Source organism: Lipophrys pholis (genome assembly GCF_963383615.2).
Source record: "Lipophrys pholis genome assembly, chromosome: 3".
NCBI classification, from domain to species: Eukaryota; Metazoa; Chordata; class Actinopteri; order Blenniiformes; family Blenniidae; genus Lipophrys; species Lipophrys pholis.
This window is the reverse complement of record NC_137627.1, coordinates 35,645,869-35,667,875: the sequence shown is the minus strand read 5'-3', so window position 1 is coordinate 35,667,875 and position 22,007 is coordinate 35,645,869. Positions and strand designations below refer to the sequence as shown.

Genomic DNA, 22,007 nt, shown 5'->3' with positions numbered 1-22,007 from the left:
CTTTTGTTGCAATCGGCTTATTGGAGGAAAGTTTATTTTCAAAAGTTTAATAAAATGTATTCTTCTTCTTCTACAGCAGCCTCTCTGGTTTATCGTGGGTCTCGGGCTTTTAGAATCACCTGGTCTTCAGTTAAAGTACTTTATTCGATGACCTGTTGTTGTTTTCTTTCAAACTCGCATTAAAAGTCAATGACTGATGAAATACAAACATTTCACTTTATGGAATATTATAAGTGTAAAACAATTACTGGACACTTTATTTGTAAAACACTTGTTATACAATCAAATCAGCTCAAAGCGTGTCACCAAAAGAAATGTAAAATAAAAACAAAGAATTGAGAGCATCAAATGCGTCACAGTGAATATTAAGCTCATTAAAAAGAATCACAGAATTATAAGAACAAAGTGCTTCAACATGAACTTAGAGAAGAAAGTTAATGTGAAAAAGAAGAGTGTTTAAAATATACAGTATACCTGCTGACATGAGACAAAACTAGAATGAGAAGTTTGGGAATTTTCCAACTAAATATAATTTGTTTGTAAAACAGAGATTCTGAGAAACAAAGAAAAAACATCAAAGAAACAATTTAGATCTATTTTATTACATGTTTATCTCTTGTGGCTATTTTTAGATTCTTAATCCTTTTTTTCATTAATTTTCTGTCACGAGTTGTTTTAATATTCCGTCTGATCTCACTCACACACACACACACACACACACACACACACACACACACACACACACACACACACACACACACACACACACACACACACACACACACACACACACACACACACACACACACACACACACACACACACACACACACACACACACACACACACACACACACACACACACACACACACACACACACACACACACACACACACACACACAGTTTATCTCAGCTGTAATTTTGCTGCTTCTTCTCATTATCAGTAGTTCAGAAATCCGCTTCTTCCTTTTCAGATTATAGAGCATCTTCCTCCTCTAACATCAGATTATAGAGCAGATCAGATAGACTCACACTGGAATACTTTTTAGAAGTAAGTAATCGAGTAGTGATTGTCAGTAACTTGCATGTTTCTTCAGTTATACTGATAAAATCCTTTATCAACAAGTTTTCCTGCAAACGTGCTGCTGAGATAAAACCCTTCAGGCCGCCACAAACAAGTTTTGAAAAGGTATTTATATTTTTCTTCAAAGTTCTTTATTCGTACAACTTCACTCATAAACAAAGTCCAACAATTCATGCGACACAACCAGAAGCGAGGAGTGAAATCTCCTCTCCGTCTGAAACTTTAATCTGAAGCTGGAGGCGTCGCACTGACATGCATCATGGATGAGCCGATCAAAGGCTGTGAAAGGCTGCGACAGTAAGGAGGAGAAGAGCGCCCTCTGCTGCCACCTTCGACCCCGCCTGTGTGATAAACCAACCCTGAAGGTGATTTGATTGTTGCTGTTGGACTGAGTGACAGACGATCTGACAGATCTACAGTCGATTCACACCGTAGTGGAAATAGAAACAGAGTAGAGAACAGTGGAGTCGATCCTGGTGGGTCAGTTGTACATGGTCAGATGAAGCCACTGGAACCAATCAGAGAGCAGGAAGTCAGAAATGAAAGTAAACATAAACAGATCATGTCTCACACGCTTTATTTTGAATTCAGAATCAAAACTTTTCTATTTAACAAAGTTTAGAGTCAAGACTGGGTCAGGCTACTTTCTAATGAAGCCGCTATAGGTTTATGATAGTGCTGTCAAACCATTCAAAATTTTAATCAGATTAATCTCAGGGTTGCAGTGGATTAATTTCGATTAATCACAATTGAATGTCAATCTTTTTCATTTATTTAATAGCATTTCACTTTGCATGAGCAGCAGACTGAAGAAGGAATCTGCACTGTTTATAAAACACCTTCACAGTTCATGTTAATGTCCGAGAGGAGCGTCGATCCGTCATTAACAATGTCGCTGCAGCTGAGTCAGCAGAATCTCAGATTAACGTTTGCTTCATGTTAATGTGGGCTTGTAATCTGAAAGTGAAAAGAAAAACTCCTTCCTGCAGAGTAAGGATGATACTTTATGTCTTTGGTTTTTGCGCTCGCACGACGGTAAATCTATTTGGACAAACTGCCAGAGTCGTGTTGCTACAGACGTTTCGGGTATCGAGAGTCATTCTGCCCTCCGGATGGGCTCATGCCTTACAAGTCTTAGGCCCCGTTTACATGACGATGTTTCACATGACAACACCTAATCCGTTAAATAAAAGTCTTGTGTTTCCACTGCGGCAGCCGACACTGACAACCATGCAGTTAGTCTGCCGGGCCACGTGAGGGTGCTGTCGGTGCTCATGCGACATGTGAGTCGGCCATGTTTGTTTCCAGAGGCATGAGCAGGAGGAAGTATCTGCCTCCGGCAGCAGGCTGGAGCGAATAGTGACCGTGAAAGATTGTTTCCACGTTGGGAGCCGAGATAAAAACTTCAGGGATCCAGTGGATCAGAACACTGGTGTCGTTTAAATGGAGCCAAAAGTGAAGAAAGTTTTATACACTCGGATTTGTTGTCGTGTGAAATGAGATTAATCATGAAGGATTAATCAGCGTTAACATGTCGATTTTGAAAACCCTGGTGGAGACTGCTGCTTTACTGCAGTCGGCTTCTTCCTTCTCTCACTTCTAGATTTAATCTAATTCTGTAAGAGTCAAGCCTTCTCTACACCTTCCTGCAGGATCTCTGACCCTCCCCTGAGCCTCCGTCAGTCTGCAGGATCTCTGACCCTCCCCTGAGCCTCCGTCAGTCTGCAGGATCTCTGACCCTCCCCTGAGCCTCCGTCAGTCTGGAGGATCTTTGACCCTCCCCTGAGCCTCCGTCAGTCTGCAGGATCTCTGACCCTCCCCTGAGCCTCCGTCAGTCTGCAGGATCTCTGACCCTCCCCTGAGCCTCCGTCAGTCTGGAGGATCTCTGACCCTCCCCTGAGCCTCCGTCAGTCTGCAGGATCTCTGACCCTCCCCTGAGCCTCCGTCAGTCTGCAGGATCTCTGACCCTCCCCTGAGCCTCCGTCAGTCTGGAGGATCTCTGACCCTCTCCTGAGCCTCCGTCAGTCTGGAGGATCTTTGCCCCTTTCCTGAGCCTCCGTCAGTCTGCAGGATCTCTGACCCTCCCCTGAGCCTCCGTCAGTCTGCAGGATCTCTGACCGTCTCCTGAGCCTCCGTCAGTCTGCAGGATCTCTGACCCTCCCCTGAGCCTCCGTCAGTCTGCAGGATCTCTGACCCTCCCCTGAGCCTCCGTCAGTCTGCAGGATCTCTGACCGTCTCCTGAGCCTCCGTCAGTCTGCAGGATCTCTGACCCTCCCCTGAGCCTCCGTCAGTCTGCAGGATCTCTGACCCTCCCCTGAGCCTCCGTCAGTCTGCAGGATCTCTGACCCTCCACTGAGCCTCCGTCAGTCTGGAGGATCTCTGACCCTCTCCTGAGCCTCCGTCAGTCTGGAGGATCTCTGACCCTCTCCTGAGCCTCCGTCAGTCTGCAGGATCTCTGACCGTCTCCTGAGCCTCCGTCAGTCTGCAGGATCTCTGACCCTCCCCTGAGCCTCCGTCAGTCTGCAGGATCTCTAACCGTCTCCTGAGCCTCCGTCAGTCTGCAGGATCTCTGACCCTCTCCTGAGCCTCCGTCAGTCTGCAGGATCTCTGACCGTCTCCTGAGCCTCCATCAGTCTGCAGGATCTCTGACCCTCTCCTGAGCCTCAGTCAGTCTGCAGGATCTCTGACCCTCCCCTGAGCCTCCGTCAGTCCGCAGGATCTCTGACCGTCTCCTGAGCCTCCGTCAGTCTGCAGGATCTCTGACCCTCCCCTGAGCCTCCGTCAGTCTGCAGGATCTGTGACCCTCCCCTGAGCCTCCGTCAGTCTGCAGGATCTTTGACCCTCCCCTGAGCCTCCGTCAGTCTGCAGGATCTGTGACCCTCCCCTGAGCCTCCGTCAGTCTGCAGGATCTCTGACCGTCTCCTGAGCCTCCGTCAGTCTGCAGGATCTCTGACCCTCCCCTGAGCCTCCGTCAGTCTGCAGGATGTGGGTTCTCTTGCTGCCTGATGTCTTCTTCCCTCTGTCTAGGTCATTTGTCTCTCACTTCCAACCAACAGAGGAAAAGTTGATTCTACTTCTGCAGGTAAAAAGGAGTTTTCCTCTCCTCCATCCTCCGTAGCAGCACCACCAGGCCTCCGTCAGTCTGCAGGTGTCATGTTGTGATTGGTGCTATTTATTTAAGTGGAACTGAAGACATTAGAAGAAACTGACACTAGACTAATTGGGCTCTTAATTAAAACTGTTAGTTACTGTGTGTGTGTGTGTGTGTGTGTGTGTGTGTGTGTGTGTGTGTGTGTGTGTGTGTGTGTGTGTGTGTGTGTGTGTGTGTGTGTGTACCTGTCTGTAGCTGACTGTTATGGTTCCCATCCCCATCATGTCGAACGCCTGAAATTTGCCTGTAAAAGAGGAAATGAATCAGTTCCACATCATTGGAGACGAAGCAGAACGTCTCCAAGGTTCTGCAGGACGGAACACGTTAGAAAGTCTTTCTAACCCGAACCCGAACCCTGACGTTCTGCCTCCTAATCTTAACTTCATTCAATCTGAAACTGGCAGTTCAAGACTCTCTGTTATGTTTGTTGAAATAACTGATTGTTTCTACTCTTCCCAGGACTTTCAGTATGCAGTACTTCAGTGCCACATTGTGCCCGTACTTCGCTGAGAACATAGTACTTGGAGGAGCTGCGGTTCTGTGCAGTATGTGGTGAATATCAGAGGAACTATCCAAGTCCAGGTCTGATGTTTACATTTTGTTTGTGAAGTTAAGAATACTTCATTTCAGCTGCGGGTCACATTAAATATGATAACAGACTGGAGAGGAACAAGAACTTCATCATGTCACGACTGGGTTTTTATATTAATGAGGCAGAAGAAATAAAACTTCATGTTTTTAAGAAGCTGAAACTTTGAAATTGTAAATTTCATAAATACAAATGGATTCATTGAGGTCTCCATAGATCACCTTTTGTCTTTTCACCTCTCTCTCACTCTCTCTCCCTCTATCTCTCCTCTCTCTCTTCCTTTCTCTCTCTTCTCTCTCTCTCTTTCTCCCTCCCTCTCTTCCGCCCTCCCTCCCTCTTTCTCTGTGCCTCTCTCCCTCCTCCCTCTCTCTCTTCCTCCCTCCCCCTTCTCTCTCTCTCTCTTCCTCCCTCCCTCCCTCACCCCCCCCCCCCCTCTCTTTCAGTTCAGACCTTCAAGTCTTAACTAGAAGCTGAATGAGTTTTAGTTTGAGACTCGTTGGGTGATGTCATCATGTTTTCTGCTCAGGTCTTCAGAATCCTCCATAATTACTTTATTGAGCAAATTGAAAGAAACTGTGGTTATGGTGTGATTCCTTCTGGGTCGTGGGTGTGATTCCTTCTGGGTTGTGGGTGTGATGCCTTCTGGGTCGTGGGTGTGATTCCTTCTGGGTCGTGGGTGTGATGCCTTCTGGGTCGTGGGTGTGATTCCTTCTGGGTCGTGTGCTGTGGCGACGGGACGAAGAAGATTTGAAAACTTACGGATCATGCTCTCCAGCTTCATCAAGAGGAAGAGGAAGCCGGGATAGGTGATGGTCATGTCGTGCTCCGTGTATCTGAGGCCCACCAGCTGCATCACCAGGTCGTCCACCGTGATGCCTGCATCACACAACAACCCCCCACAGAGCAGGTCAGCTGCAGGGCTGTGGCTCCCCCTGCTGGCCGCAGGAAGAGCTACAGGAAGTGACTTTCAAACCTCAATGTAAAGTTTGTGTGTGTGTGTGTGTGTGTGTGTGTGTGTGTGTGTGTGTGTGTGTGTGTGTGTGTGTGTGTGTGTGTGTGTGTGTGTGTGTTACCTGCTGCCTTGAGAGCCGGCGCCACCTCCTGGTACTCCAGGCGCTGAGTCTTGTTCTTGTCAAACACCAAGAAAATATCCTGACAGGAGAGAAGTCAATGCAGGAAGAAAACACACACACACACACACACACACACACACACACACACACACACACACACACACACACACACACACACACACACACACACACACACACACACACACACACACACACACAGTGTATTACAGTATATTATTGCCACATTGTTCATGTAATAAATTTACAACTTCGCTTGTAGATATATTCAAATTCTCAAAGTGGAGGACCTGCACTCTAACAAAACCCAGACTTATGTTAGATGTTTATTAATTCATTTTTTTATTTTTTTATTATTTTGCCAAGAGTAACAGTTTCACAAAAAGCTAAAAGGACGTTAAAGAAATGTAAATATAGTCTTTGTGTTGAGCCGACATTCATTCTGTGGTTTTCCATGACTAAATATTCATTACAAGCTTCAGTCTTCAGTAGAAAAACAATGTGATTAATCACAATTAATGACAGAAAATTGTGCTATTAGTTAGTAAATAGTTTGAATCGATTGACAGTACTTCTTTATTGCAGTTTTAAATCAAAAAGATAAGCAGTGAGAACGGCGGCTGGATTTCCTCACCGTCCACCTCCGGATTTTGTCCCACAGCATCTGGAACTCGGGCCAGTTGAGCTGAGCGATGCCTTGAGTCTGGAGACAGTGGACGTCAAGGAAACGTGACGAGAGGAGGACAATCCAGGGAGAGTTTGACAAACACACAGATTCCAGTCAATCAGAGCCTGGATAGCTCAGTCGGTAGAGCATCAGACTTTTAATCTGAGGGTCCAGGGTTCAAGTCCCTGCTCAGGTGAGATCTATTTTAACTCTGGCCGAGTTCTTTAACACGTTCTGTGCAGGAAGTACCGACTGAATGAGTTTAAAGGTACGTCTCACTCCAGGGGTGCGTCACAATAATCCCTCCTGTCTCCTAATAGTCCCTCCTATCTCCTTTCCTATCCACTTCTCCTTAACCTCAGAACTGTTTAAGTGGCGGCCATGATAAGGAGCGTTGGAATTCTCACTTAGCTAAGGAAAAAAGGCTAAATGCTTCCTTTAGAACCTCCTTTAGCCTAGGAACCACTGATGCTTCCTTTAGAACCTCCTTTAGCCTAGGAACCACTGATGCTTCCTTTAGAACCTCCTTTAGCCTAGGAACCACTGATGCTTCCTCTAGAACCTCCTTTAGCCTAGGAACCACTGATGCTTCCTTTAGAACCTCCTTTAGCCTAGGAACCACTGACGCTTCCTTTAGAACCTCCTTTAGCCTAGGAACCACTGACGCTCCCTTTAGAACCCCCTTTAGCCTAGGAACCACTGACGCTCCCTTTAGAACCCCCTTTAGCCTAGGAACCACTGACGCTTCCTTTAGAACCTCCTTTAGCCTAGGAACCACTGACGCTTCCTTTAGAACCTCCTTTAGCCTAGGAACCACTGACGCTCCCTTTAGAACCCCCTTTAGCCTAGGAACCACTGACGCTCCCTTTAGAACCCCCTTTAGCCTAGGAACCACTGACGCTCCCTTTAGAACCCCCTTTAGCCTAGGAACCACTGACGCTTCCTTTAGAACCCCCTTTAGCCTAGGAACCACTGATGCTTCCTTTAGAACCCCCTTTAGCCTAGGAACCACTGACGCTTCCTTTAGAACCTCCTTTAGCCTAGGAACCACTGATGCTTCCTTTAGAACCTCCTTTAGCCTAGGAACCACTGACGCTTCCTTTAGAACCTCCTTTAGCCTAGGAACCACTGACGCTTCCTTTAGAACCTCCTTTAGCCTAGGAACCACTGATGCTTCCTTTAGAACCTCCTTTAGCCTAGGAACCACTGACGCTTCCTTTAGAACCTCCTTTAGCCTTGGAAACACTGATGCTTCCTTTAGAACCTCCTTTAGCCTAGGAACCACTTACGCTTTGCATAACACAACTTCTCCCACTATAATTTCCATTTATATAAGCAGGTTAACACCTCATTGAGATATTAATCTGTTTTTAAAAAAAGTGAGCTGACTGAGTTCAGCCCAAAACTACAACATTCATTCAACATAACTGAAGAAAACAACTGTAATAGATCTGCTGCTGGTTTGTCGGTTAGATTCAAATAGTTATAGATACCACCACAATCACCCGACATGCATTGTGTGGCATTTAAAGAGAGGAAGAAGTGGAGAGGAAGAAGTGGAGAGGAGGAAGTAGAAAGGAAGAAGTAGAGAGGAGGAAGTAGAAAGGAAGAAGTAGAGAGGAGGAAGTAGAGAGGAGGAAGTAGAGAGGAGGAAGTAGAGAGGAGGAAGTAGAGAGGAGGAAGAGCAGGAGACTCATTGATATCTGGTCTGAAGACGAGCTATCGTGGTTGTTTGTAGCTACCTATTAGCCAAGAGCTAACGAGCCTAGCCACCATGAGCTAAAGGGGCGGGACTTCCTCTTTCTGTCTGGACCAATCAATGAGCTTCTTCATTTCCTCTCTGGTCAGTGTTTGTTTCAGGCCACAGCGAAACCTCCAGGAGGTTGGATCTGGTTTCTAAAGTGAATGTAAACACCACCAGAACCACACTCACTTGTAATCTACAGTGAGTAATCTAAAGTAATCTAATACTCAGTCCTGTCTCCACAACATCAACACTTGACTCCCGGTGTTTCCTGTCTGATGCTGTGACTCTCTGACCCGACGGTTTCTGGCTGTAAAGGATACGTCCATGAGGATCACCAGACTCTTGCAGTGTTCCAGATTCAAGTACTTCTCACTGCCAGCCAGCACTGAAAACAACAACAACAACAACAACAAACATGCAGTAACGACAAGTCTAATGGAGGTCCGACGTCATGTTCATTCATCAGGGACACATCCTGTCCAGCACTCTCTTAATTCTAGCTTCAGTTCACTATTTTATTACATTATGGGCAAATTACTATTGCGAATGTTAAAGGATTAATTGCATTTAAAATTACCCAAATTATTATGTTACTGGCCATTATTTGATTATTTGTAATGAGATATTGTTATGAAACGTGCACCTATAAACAATAATCTACCCGTATAAAACTGACACTTTATTTACTGCAACTGTGTCACGTAAACTCTGGAAGGAAAAGGCTTTATGTCTTTGACAATGGATGTAAAAATGTGTTCTCGTCTTCTGTCACTTGTACATGTGAGTATGTCCATCCACTTAAATCATTTTCTACGGTTGTATGTAAATATCTGAATATATGTAAGTGTGTGTATGTCTTTGCAGCTGCATAGCTTGAGTTTGTTAATTCTGTTAAAATAAAACAATTATACTTAGTGCAGCTAATTAAAGCTGGATTTGACCTCAGATGTTTGCTTTAGTTAAATAAACTAATTCTAACTAAATGAAATATTGTTTTGACAAATATTTCAATAAATTGTGGCCTGAAAGTGTTAAAAACTGAGAACGCTGATGAGACGGTTTGCCGCTGCACCACAGTCTCCCTTCTGCTCCTTGTTTCACTTCGATCGGGTTCAACAGCAGAATGTCACAGAACACGTTTTGCTTCTTTGGTGCAGAAATATGAGCTTGAACTCAACAATGTCCCGGTTCTGCTTCTCAACGAACATTTCTCCACTATTGGATTCCATGTTTTGCTTCACAGCTGTTCATTTCTTTTATAACACAAGAATCAGCACACTGAAGACGTGTCAATGAGACAGAAACACTCCGTGATTGCTTTTAAACACTGACAACAGAGTCCGGTAGCTCAGGTCTGGGTAAACAACCAGCTGCTGACAGAAACCTGAACTCTGACGGAGTCACTCACCTCCTCCCTGGACAGCCTCCGTCAGCAGGTTATGCAGGTGTGCAGGTTTACAGAGTCCTTTCTGAGGGAACCATCATAAAATATGAGTCGTCGTTCCTTTAACACACAGCTCTAAAGCAGTCATACGCAGCTTTTCAACACTTCCACATGGTCTCATTGTATCCTAAGTTTCTAGCTCCTCCTTGATTTTCCTCATTTGAATATTGGATCATAGGAGCTGCATTCAGAATCTGCTGTGTCTGTGTGAGCTGGACTGGCCCCGCCCACACATGTCCATCTTGGGAAGAGGAGGAAGTACTTCCTCTCGTGGTGCCATGTGCCAGAGCAGAGCTGCCTAATTGTGGGAGGAGTCAGAGGGAGGGTCTACCTTGATTGGGATTGGCTAAACCCCCGATGACACTATATAGGGTTTGATTTCTGATTGGCTGGTTGGAGCAACACACTTTTTAAAACCTGAGACAAGCCAGGGAGAGAGAGGACAGACTGTCTTCACTTCTGGGACGTCAGTCCAGGTATGGGGACGAGTAGTACTGTTAGAACGTGTATTTTACATAATATGGCCCCTGTCAAGCAGCTCAGTTCTTTAAAACAGCTCACTCCTTTAAAGCAGCTCACTCCTTTAAAGCAGCTCACTCCTTTAAAGCTGCTCACTCCTTTAAAGCTGCTCACTCCTTTAAAGCGGTGCAGTGTGAGCGTCAGCCTCACCTTGTTGCAGTGCTTCTTGAAGAGCTGTGTGACAGATTTTGTTGAAGGAAGAGCCGCCTGGTGAGGGAAGGAAAGCTGCGGGAAGGAAATACAGAGTTGGAGTTAAAAGAAATAAACACCAAAAACACTTGAGTTACAAGTTAATCCAGATCACAGAGTTTATATCTTCCAGTCTTGTAATCATCAGTCGGTCGAGACTTTGAATCTGATGCTTGCAGAGTTTGCATGTTCGCCCTGTGCAGGAACGTCTTTAACTCTCTCAGTGAATCCGACAAGAAGTCAGACACAATCGACCTCGTGCGACTGACCTGTTTTTCATTTTTTTAATTTAACCTTTATTCAACCAGGAAAATAAAACTCTCTTTTACAAGGTGACCTGGCCAAGAGGTCCTTGGCTCACATCACATCATTACATTTAAAACATATAAAACTGATTTGACACAACTGACAGAATATAATAGTTAAAGTGAGATAGTGCAGATTTCCAGAACAAGATTTTAAAAGATAAAATGCAGATTTTGTAGGTAAATTAGAAAAAGGTGCAATAACAATTTGAGGCAAATTCAATAACTGTAGAAACTTTAAAAACACGAACACCCTCGCTCTTTAAAGAGTAATAAAGAACAGAAATGATTTAAGGATACCAGTTAGGACATTTTAGATTCAGTCTGACGGTTGTTCCAGGCAGAGAAACTGAAAGCTGGCTTCCCCGGTTCAGTCCGAACACGAGGAACATGGAGGTGAAGAATTTCATTGGAATGTGATAAATAATGGCTGTTGGTTCTCTGGAGACCTTTTTAGGTCCTTTTACACACTGACAACATAGGAAACTTGTGCGTCCTAATAGCCCCTCCTATCTCCTTTCCTATCCACTTCTCCTTAACCTCCTTAACCTTAACCAGAAGTGTTTAAGTGGCGGCCATGATAAAGAGCGTTGGAAGCTGAGGAAAGGAGGTTCAATGCATCCTTTAGAACCTCCTTTAGCCTAGGAACCACTGATGCTTCCTTTAGAACCTCCTTTAGCCTAGGAACCACTGATGGTTCCTTTAGAACCTCCTTTAGCCTAGGAAATACTGATGGTTCCTTTAGAACCTCCTTTAGCCTAGGAACCACTGATGCTTCCTTTAGAACCTCCTTTAGCCTAGGAACCACTGATGCTTCCTTTAGAACCTCCTTTAGCCTAGGAACCACTGACGGTTCCTTTAGAACCTCCTTTAGCCTAGGAAATACTGATGCTTCCTTTAGAACCTCCTTTAGCCTAGGAACCACTGACGGTTCCTTTAGAACCTCCTTTAGCCTGGGAACCACTGATGCTTCCTTTAGAACCTCCTTTAGCCTAGGAACCATTGATGCTTCCTTTACCAAAGGAGACCAGCTCATGTTCCCCCACAATTCCTTGTGACAACATTTAAAGGAACCCGCTCATCGGAGCGTTCAGGGAAACTCAGGACGACTGAAAAAGGAGCAGATCATGTAAGTTACCAAAGCAATAATCTGCCTAGAACAACTTGAAATCATCTAGAACCCAGAACCCAACTAGGAATGTTCTGGATGTTGTAGAACCAACACAGTAAAGTCCAGTTTTTGTGCAGCCTCTTCTCACTCTGATTGGTTCTTTATTCACCTGCCAGCCGTTTCCCTTTAGTTCCTCTTTACATTTGATTTACATTCAAACCTTGATGACATTATATCAGAGGTTAGAGCCTCAGGCCTCCTAACACCTTTCCTAACTCCTTTAGGAAGCCTCCTAACACCTTTCCTAACTCCTTTAGGAAGCCTCCTATCACCTTTCACTAACTCCTTTAGGAAGCCTCCTAACACCTTTCACTATCTCCTTTAGGAAGCCTCCTAACACCTTTCCTTAACTCCTTTAGGAAGCCTCCTAACACCTTTCCTTAACTCCTTTAGGAAGCCTCCTAACACCTTTTCTTAACTCCTTTAGGAAGCCTCCTAACACCTTTCCTTAACTCCTTTAGGAAGCCTCCTAACACCTTTTCTTAACTCCTTTAGGAAGCCTCCCAACACCTTTCCTAACTCCTTTAGGAAGCCTCCTATCACCTTTCACTAACTCCTTTAGGAAGCCTCCTAGCACCTTTCCTTAACCCTGTGATGTCATCCAGGGGATTAAGGAAAGGTGGATAGGAAAGGAGGTAGGAGGGACTATTAGGATGCACCCTCTGATGTCTGCTTACCTGTTTACCTGAAGTCATGTCAGGTGGAGGTCGCTGGGCTGGACTGATGGAAAACAAAAACATTGAAAACATAATAAATAAACAACAGCTGGAATCTGAAACTTGGGCTTTTGGGCCTTGTGGGGCAAACTGCTCACCGAACAAATGAATGGTGCTTTTTCTTTGTTCAGTTCTTCTTTTTCAAATGAATTTGTCTTATTATATAACGGCTTGACCTGAGTGACGCTGAGGGACCAGCAGCTTTATTGGGCTCAGTACTTTCTTCTTTGGTCCATTTTGACCATCTTACTAAACCTGAGAAAATCATTTAGGTTGTCTTTTCAAGGTCAAGTCCTTTCTGCCGTCAATAATGTCGGAAAAACACAACAAACCTGAAGAGAACTCCTGAATTTCACCGCAAAGAAATCCAAATAACACAAAATGTTTTGTGGGTCTTGCTTTTGAAGCTTGTCGACTGCCTGATGTTGACTGACTAAATGTGATCAAAGCAGTAAAATAAGTAAGGCTACCTGAACGCGACAATACAGGTGACTCACGTGGCAGCGTTTCCTTGCTCCACCAGCACCCGCAGGAGGAACGCCCCCTGCTGGTTGTGCTCAAACGTGGAGGGGATGATGATGTAGTGGCCGGGCGGCAGGGCGCTGCGAAGAACCACCTCCCGACGGGAGGAGTACTGGCGGTTGCAGCAGACAGGCTGGAGCTTATTGAGGTCCTCAGGTGAGAGGTACGTAGTCTTAGGATGTGCCTGTAGAGACGGTCAAAAACTAAAGAGTTCAAACTTTCTGAGGTCGGCAACAGAGAGACGGGTTTCCAAGGTTCGACTGATTAATGTGAGCTTTAAAAGGAGGCGCCTCAGATTTCCCATGAGCAGAAATAGTCATCCAGCCAGAAACTACAGGCACTTTTCCACTAGATCCTCCTCAGCCTTACTCGACTCTACTCACCTTTCCTCTACTCTCTTCAGCCTCGGTCGTTAAAATATAGTAAGGCTGCAACGTGGGCGGAGTCATCAGAGCTTTTCCCCGTCGTGGACAACTAACCCCCCCGATATGATGCGGAGCGAACATGCATTAGATATCAGCCAGAATAATAAATTAAATAGTCTATATTTTTATATGTTTATTAATAATATTACAAAATGTGGATTGTTACGATGGTGCTTCACTGTCTGGTGTTTCGGTTTCACTGGTGCCCCTGTTAACTGGTGCCTTCTGCCAGCAGCCGTTAGCAGCAGCTGATGTTAAGATAAACTCTATGATACTTTAAACTTTAACAGAAATGTGGTTAAACGACGTTCTCCAGGACAGCTACGGGTTCTGGTCGGGTTTTTAACATCTGCTGTGAAAGGAGACGCTGGAGGATGAAGCTATTAATCCAGTAATTAATGCAGTTAATCCAAAACCCCGTGGCTGGGAGACCTCCTGGTCCTGGTAGCGTGTCGCTCCGTGGAGCTCCTGAATCCTCTGGTCGTCTGCAGCTCCTCGCTGCTCCACTGGTTGAGTTCTGAGCGTCTCTCTGGTTCTGATCGGTTTTAAAAATGGCGGCTGAACGAGACAACCTCTGACTCATCTGTGTCATGACACTCCGGCCAATCAGATACCACAAAAGTACCTGGTATCAGGTACTAACACGTAGTGGAAAAGCTTTAAAGTCGAGTAAGGCTGTGGAGGAACTAGTGGAAAAGCACCATATATGTTCTGAAGTAACCAGGCTGAAGCTGGTCGACCTGTAGAAAACTCCTAAACCAGGAATGTCCAACGCCTCAGAGACCAAGAGCCACAAAAATTAAGGTGGTTCTACAAAAGTGAAAACACACACATAATGTTTGATACACCTCAATATGGAATTACAAAAGTCAGACAACAGTCACAAGGCGTGGATTTACAGCATTAATGGGAATAAAAAGCACAGGGACCGTCTGCAAACGGCAAAACCACTACAACAGTGAAGACAGACACTATAAACCATTTATCACGATCAAACCAAGTGTTGCAGTGTGATCAAGTGAAGCAGCAGTGATTCTGGTGACACAGTGAATACCAGTCGTGTTCTTAAGTATTTCTGTGGTTTCTGTCTTCACTGTTGCAGCGGTCTGTGACTTGCTGACGGTCCCTGCAGTCGGGTCACAGCAGCTGCTCATAGAGAACAACGTTGTTTCTGACTAAAATAGGCTGATAGTACACCGCCTCCCTCCCACCAGTGGGAAAGAGGCGTGGCTTGTGTGTTGATGACGTTTCATTCCAGAGGAACTTTCTGGAGCTGCTCTCAGCAGGTGTGTGTGTGTGTGTGTGTGTGTGTGTGTGTGTGTGTGTGTGTGTGTGTGTGTGTGTGTGTGTGTGTGTGTGTGTGTGTCTGGGCCTAATCCACCAATTAACTTCAACTTCTTCAATACCTGCTCTGTGGGAGTGGAGTGTGTTACTGCTGTGGAGTGTGTTACCGCTGTGGAGTGTGTTACCGCTGTGGCGTGTGTTAACGCTGGGGAGTGTGTTACCGCTGTGGAGTGTGTTAACGCTGTGGAGTGAGTCAATGCTGTGGATTGTGTTACCGCTGTGGAGTGTGTTAACGCTGTGGAGTGTGTTAAGGCTGTGGAGTGTGTTACCGCTGTGGAGTGTGTTAACGCTGTGGATTGTGTTACTGCTATGGAGTGTGTTAACGCTGTGGCGTGTGTTAACGCTGTGGAGTGTGTTACTGCTGTGGAGTGTGTTAACGCTGTGGAGAGTGTTAACGCTGTGGAGAGTGTTAATGCTGTGGAGTGTGTTAACGCTGTGGAGTGTGTTAACGCTGTGGAGTGTGTTTCCGCTATGGAGTGTGTTAGCATGGTCATTGGCCACTTCTGTCCTAAACTATCAGTGTCTTGATATTTTTCACTACAAACAAAGTAAACAACTAAATCTGGGCTCAATTCTTGGCTGGACGTTTTCTGTCAAAATGAACCGATTCGCTGTTTGAGGGATGATTTCCTGCATCGTTCAACCCTCATCCTTCTCATCTGGTCCTGCTCTGATCAAGCACGTTGTCACGATGGTCCAAACACCTCCTTTCATTGAGTTTCTGTCAAAGTCATGTATTTTTCTTGCAAATCATGTTTTTATTGAACTATTGACTTAAACCTGTTGAGTGATTGAAAAACCTCCTAGTGTGTGTGTGTGTGTGTGTGTGTGTGTGTGTGTGTGTGTGTGTGTGTACCGGGTAGATATGCAGGGCGATAGCCAGGTTAATGCCTCTCCGTCTCTGGTACTTCTGCATCACAGCCAAAACGAAGGAGCAGGTCTTCTGGGAGCCGTTTGGGTCGTCGTCCACCTCCGTCAGAACAAAGTGGAACTGTGGGTTTTGCCAGAAGTGACCTACAGACAGACACGTGGCACAGAAATACCCACAGGTCACATTAATGCAGACTTAACGGGAAAAAGTAAGTTGAGGATCAATGGCTATTTCTAACTCATAGGTGAAGTTCAGCTCGCCTGAACAGGGACTTGAACCCGGGACCCTCAGATTAAAACTCTGACGCTCTACCGACTGAGCTATCCAGGCTCTGAGGAGGAAACTCTACCTGGTCTGTCGACTCACTCCGAATCATCGCTCAATAAAGTGGGAAACTATCAACAGACACTAATGTGTCACAGAAAGATATGAGGAAGGAAATCAAGACAAATGGCAATCAAATGGAAATCAAGACAATGTTGCTGCCTCAGAGGTTTTCCACAGAAGTGCTTGGGGCTACGTCTGCAGTGACGTATGACGTTTTTGTAGTGACACCATGACATTGCTCTCACTGGCTTCATGGACAATCAAAAAACCAGGAGCTCTTTGGAGGTTCGCATTTAAGAACTGGCAATAGCACTGGCCCTGAACTGGAAAAGCCCTACCAGTCACTCAAAACTCAGCTCGCCTGAACAGGGACTTGAACCCTGGACCCTCAGATTAAAAGTCTGATGCTCTACCGACTGAGCTATCCAGGCTCTGTTGAGGACATTCTAACTGGTCTGTCGACTCACTCTGATTTATCGTTCAATAAAGTGGGAAACTATGGACAGACACTTCATCTGGACACAGAAACAGACACACGGCAGAACAGCCAGACAAATGTGAGAACAGATCTTTTAGGAGATGAAGACAAGAGTCTGAGGCCCCGTCCACACGAACCAAAATGTATCTTAAACCAGAGTTCAATCAGACCTTCAAGCCACAGAATAACAGCAATACTGCAGATTGTGGTGCTACCGTTATGAAAGCCTGTAGAAACAAGCATGTCAGCAAGATGTAAAGTGGTAGTTAATCCTGACGGAGAGCGACATTGGTGAAAAATATAATACGAGGGAACGGGATAGTAACTCGGTGTGTCACGACTTATTAATTTGAGGTTTCTAATTATTATCTCATTTCCACATGTTATATATAGATATATATATATATATATATATATATATATTTATTTTTTTTCTATGGCCACTCCGGGGCTCCATAGAGGCGTAACTCTTCATTCCAGCATTGACTCTATCAAAGTTCAGTCCTCGCTCCACCCTATCCTTCCTTTGTTGAACTGGTATCATGAACGGCATGGTGAGAGTTAACCACTGGTAAACAGTTAGTGGAGGTCTGGAGGTGCGTTAACTTTAACGTCAAGATAACACCCGGTTAAAGTTATAACCCAGTTTTGAACAACAAGATCACAGTGCTATTAAAGTTAACGGTCGGTTAAATGTATTTAACAGCTGGTTAAACGATGACCCAGTTTTGAACAACCAGGCCCAGATGGCAACGTTTTGACGGTACACGTAGTTTGCATGCCAGGTCACTAGATGGCAGTGTGTTTTAATAATGTAACTACATGTGCATATGTGTAGAGAACAGTGCAATGTAGAATACAAACGTTGAAGCCTCTAGTAGCCGTCCTTCATCGTATAGGCCCACTCAGTATCTGCTGTAAGAAATGTGTCTCCACTGATTCAGGTGGTGTAGTAAATGTGCAGTGAGTTGGAGTAATATTAAATTTAAAAGAGGGAAGAGCACACACGACACTTAGGAAGTTGTTGTTGTTGCCAACCTAATTGAGAGTTTACCATCTGAAGCACATATAACCAAATCATTATGACCACCTGTTGGATACTGAGCCACCCTTCTCTCTGCATTTACTCCACAGGACATCTGATGGTGTTCTCTGGTATCTGCCACTGACATGTTAGCAGCAGATCCTTAAAAGTCCAGGAAGTTGTGAGGTGGAGTCAGTGTGACCAACCTCCATCATTGCAAAATCCACTTTGATCTTTTATCAAGCACTGCCGATAAAATACAAGACTGCTCAGAACCAGAGCTTACCCATCCACCTTTAACAACAAACTTCTTTCCATCTTTCCTGGACATTGCATGGATGTCTTGTCTGGACTTCAGATGAACGTTGACTTGAGCCCGTGTGACTGAATCGCCTCTAAATCAAACCGAACCAGTCTGGATGCAAAGAATCAAGTCTGCATTAACATGCGCAAAATAACCTCTGAAATACTTACAACAGGAATCAACAAACCATTAATCGACGCCACATGCATGACAATCAGAAATAAAAAAAAATTAAAACGGTCCAGGCTGTCTACAACAGATCCAGTCCTCAGCACCATCATATACAACACAGAGCTAAATATCAAGAATACATTAATACATTTTTTAAAAAATGTTATGCTATGTAAAGCGTCTTTGACTGTATAAAAAAGCTCTATATAAGTGTGATGTATTATTATTATCATTACTATCATTAATACAGTTCATACACATTACCTTCAGACTCACAGGCCTGGGATCAGCTTTCTTCTGAACTCACCTGTTGCTGCTCCTCAGAGTCCAACCATCTCATTTTTTTATTTGTGAATCCGAAATATCCAAAGGTTCTGTTTGAAATTGAGCGGGCCTCTGATTTAAAGTGACGTGAGACTAGAGGACAAGAATTGCATGCAGGTCTGCAACTTTAACTTGATTAGAGTGAAAGAGTGAAGATTCACCCTGGTGCGCCAATCACACATTAAAACGAGCCTCACTTTACACATGGTCCTGACAAAACTAGAAACAAACAAAAACAAAGAGAATGCATGGGGGAAAACAGCATTTTGCCAACATCTTAGAACCCCCCCAAAATTTCACAAATCATAATTTCAGGGGGGCTCATGTCTCATAAGAACCCCCCCCCCCCCCCCCCCCCCCGGAGTTCCCACCCTGGATCGTACCTCCTTGAGCGGGGCCTCCTGCTGAGACAGATGGTACCCAGTTCCCGTCGTGTGCGATGCAGCTCCACGGCCTCACGCTGGACCCAAGCACACCGGGACTCTCCGTCAGGTAACACACCTCCATCAGCTCAAAGTACTGACGGAAGTCCGACACCGACATCCTGCCGGGGCCAGAGACTCATTCAGAATTACGGTACTTTTAAATCCATCTTCTCTATGCACTCTAGTCAAGTTCAGTTTCAGGGGCCCAGAGGAGATCCTATTCAAACTGAGTACTTTTCAAGGTACTATCTGATCAAGACCGACAAAGGGCGACACACATTCACACTGACAATCATTTCAGATGATTCAAATAAATGACCTGGAAAAAAGTATGCAAGGACTGGACACAGAAAGTTCCAGGTCTGGAATCAAACCAGGATTTTTTCACTATGAGACAAAAAGAATGACTCATTTAAAACATTTAAAATATAGTAACTACTCCATTAGTTATGATTGCTTCTGGTTGTGATGAATGTGGTTAGAGTTTGAGAGAGTCAGAGTACATCCTGAAAAGTTCACTACGACAGCAACTAGTCGTGAATGTGGTAACTAACCTAGTCCAGGGGTGGCCAAGCAGTCACAGACCAAGAGCCACAAAGATTATAGAGAGCCACACAGTACACATGGACCAGTCGCCAGTCTGTTTCTTAAGTTTCTGGGCTCCTGAAACGCAGCGCCGTGTGGATGATCGAGCAGAAACAGTGTTTACATGAAATGGTGTTCTGGTGTGGACAGGAAGGAATCTGAGGTTTGGGTCTGAATGTTTTGGGTTCAATGTTTATCACCAATAGCTTACAAAAGTAGAGAGAAATAAAACTTTCACAACTTCTGTGAGTTTATGTGTTTGGTCTGCAAACTTGAGGTGAACTGCACCATAACTTGTTTGCAGAAGACTAAGGCTCTGTTTACACGACAACGTTTCACGTGACGGCAACTAACCCGTTAAATAAAAGTGTTGTGTTTCCACTGCAGCAGTTAGTCTGCCGGGCCACGGGGGGGCACTGTTGCTTGTTTTTGTAATGAAACAACACAGACACGTGTGCACAGAACGAAACGCTATAAAGTTGAACAAAATCAAAAGAACCCGACATCCTTATGGACTGAAGAGGAATCGGATGCTATCAGGGAAAGTCTCAACTATTTAACTACCAATGTGGACGATGAAACGAGAAGAGGAGTCAAACCACTACAGGTCGGCCATGTTTGTTTACAGGAACATTCGGAGTAAGGGGGTGGGGGGGTGCACAGTAACAGGCTCTGTCGCGAGTGGGGCCTTCACAGTATAAAGAACTTTCAGGGGACTTTTCCACCAGAAAGGACCAGGTTCTAGTTCTGGTCCAGGGCCGGATTTAGCACCAGTTCTTTGTCTTTCCACCACCAAAGCCCCGGACTACCAGGGGCTGAACCGGTGCTAAGCTGGCCCCACATCGTTGCTGGGCCAGAGTGGAGCCAGAGTGGGACCAGAGAGGAGCCAGAGTGGGGCCAGAGTGGAGCCAGAGTGGGGGCAGCAGGGGGCGCTCCGCTATGAGACGCTCCACAGAACTTCTTTATAATGAAGCCAGACTTCTGGTTCCTCAGGAACTACTAAACAAACTACAAACTACTGGAAATGAAAGTTGGAGTTTTTAGAGCTAAAATGAGCCTTTTAATGGCTTCATGTGAAAGAGAACTTTAATCAGAGTGTTTACCTAGGTTACCATGGAAACGGCTGTAGAGCAGCGTTCTATCATTCTACACCTCCATTCCTCCATGTTGAAGCTTTTGATTCAGACACGTCCAGAAATAAAGTGAAAGGAGCAGAAAGTCACTATGGAATGTTGGAATGGTGGAAAATAAGACCCAAGACCATTCAGGTTATTATTATTATTATTATTATTATTAGTATTATTATTATTATTTTCTCTATGTCCACTCCGGGGCTCCGGACAAAAACAAGACGGACGTTAAAAAACCATCAATAGAGCGACGAGGAGACTCAATGTCTTCCTGAGGTTCAGGTCAGACTAGATGGAGCGACCCGGACCAAACCACTGGGACAGTCCGTCTCCTGGTTCCTGGATCGTGCCGGCGCTACGTTGGTGGAACCAGTGACGTGATGAGGTGGTTCTACTGGCTCCGCTAACGGTGGAAAAAGAACCGGTTCTTTAGCAGTGTTCATTTAAGAACTGGCTCGAGAACTAGAACCTGGTTCTTGTAGGTGGAAAAGCCGTGTCAGAGGACCAACTGGCCCAGTGTGCTCTATTGGTGCTCCATTCATATTCATGTAGAAGTGGAGGAAGCCACTTTTCAAATGGTTGTGTTGACATTTCTAATTGTAATCGGGCCCGAGACATGTTGATGAAACATGTAGTTTTAAAGGAAAATACCCTGAAACATATCCTGAGAAGAAACTTCAGGCTGGTTGGAGTTGGAGCCTCTCTGAGCTTCTGCTGAGTAAAAGACAGCAGGAACCTCAAGCCTCCTGTTTTCTTCTCTGCTGATACGACACAGACGTTCTTCCCTTGGATCAAAGTTGCTGTGGTACGCTTGAAGTTCTTCAAGTCTCAGGACCAATACTTCAGACACTCACTGCCAGTAGTAGTATAGCAGTGAAGTACTGTGAGGCACATACAACCTGGATGCTGGACTTCTTCGCCTGAACAGGGACTCGAACACTGGACATTCAAATTAAAAGTCTAAAGCTCTACTGACGGAGCTATCCAGGCTCTATTTTGTGAAACCGTGTCTGATTTTGACCAATCATCTAATATTTAATTAATTTAGAAGAAAGAAATTGATTATAATCAAATAATAATTAACATTCAGCTGTGAATTATTTATTAAGTACCACAAAAAAATGGATTTTAACATTTTAATTTGTTAAAATACAACATGATTCACTGTATGTATAATGAATAATTCTAGAGAGTTTTCTTTCTTTTTATTATGGTATTATGTTCTTTACATTTGCCTCTCACTGAGCCTGTACAGTAGTACAGTAGTAATCAGATCATTTTGATAATCAGATTCAAAGCATGCAGATGAATGAGACCTGGATCCATGTTTCAGTCCATCATCACACTTCTTACAGTGTCGGCATGTACAGTTATATAAGAGTCAAACCTTCAGTTATTTTTA

The 22,007-nt window shown here is 44.7% G+C and overlaps 1 protein-coding gene across 1 annotated transcript in view; it reads right to left on the bottom strand.

Annotated features, from left to right (window-relative positions):
- Positions 1–229: 229 nt before the first annotated feature.
- LOC308107260 (calpain-9) overlaps positions 230–22,007 on the bottom strand; it is a 43,934-nt gene continuing 22,156 nt past the window's right edge. Inside the window, exons 9-20 of the mRNA XM_080459512.1 lie at positions 18,849–19,009; positions 15,823–15,980; positions 13,173–13,381; positions 12,637–12,679; positions 10,445–10,519; positions 9,740–9,800; positions 8,652–8,716; positions 6,552–6,620; positions 5,900–5,978; positions 5,586–5,702; positions 4,423–4,481; positions 230–1,594 (exon numbers count right to left, since the gene is read on the bottom strand). Of these exons, the coding sequence (XP_080315638.1) occupies positions 1,568–1,594; positions 4,423–4,481; positions 5,586–5,702; positions 5,900–5,978; positions 6,552–6,620; positions 8,652–8,716; positions 9,740–9,800; positions 10,445–10,519; positions 12,637–12,679; positions 13,173–13,381; positions 15,823–15,980; positions 18,849–19,009 (1,123 nt within the window). The 3' untranslated portion in view covers positions 230–1,567. The remainder of the gene's footprint in view (positions 1,595–4,422; positions 4,482–5,585; positions 5,703–5,899; positions 5,979–6,551; positions 6,621–8,651; positions 8,717–9,739; positions 9,801–10,444; positions 10,520–12,636; positions 12,680–13,172; positions 13,382–15,822; positions 15,981–18,848; positions 19,010–22,007) is intronic.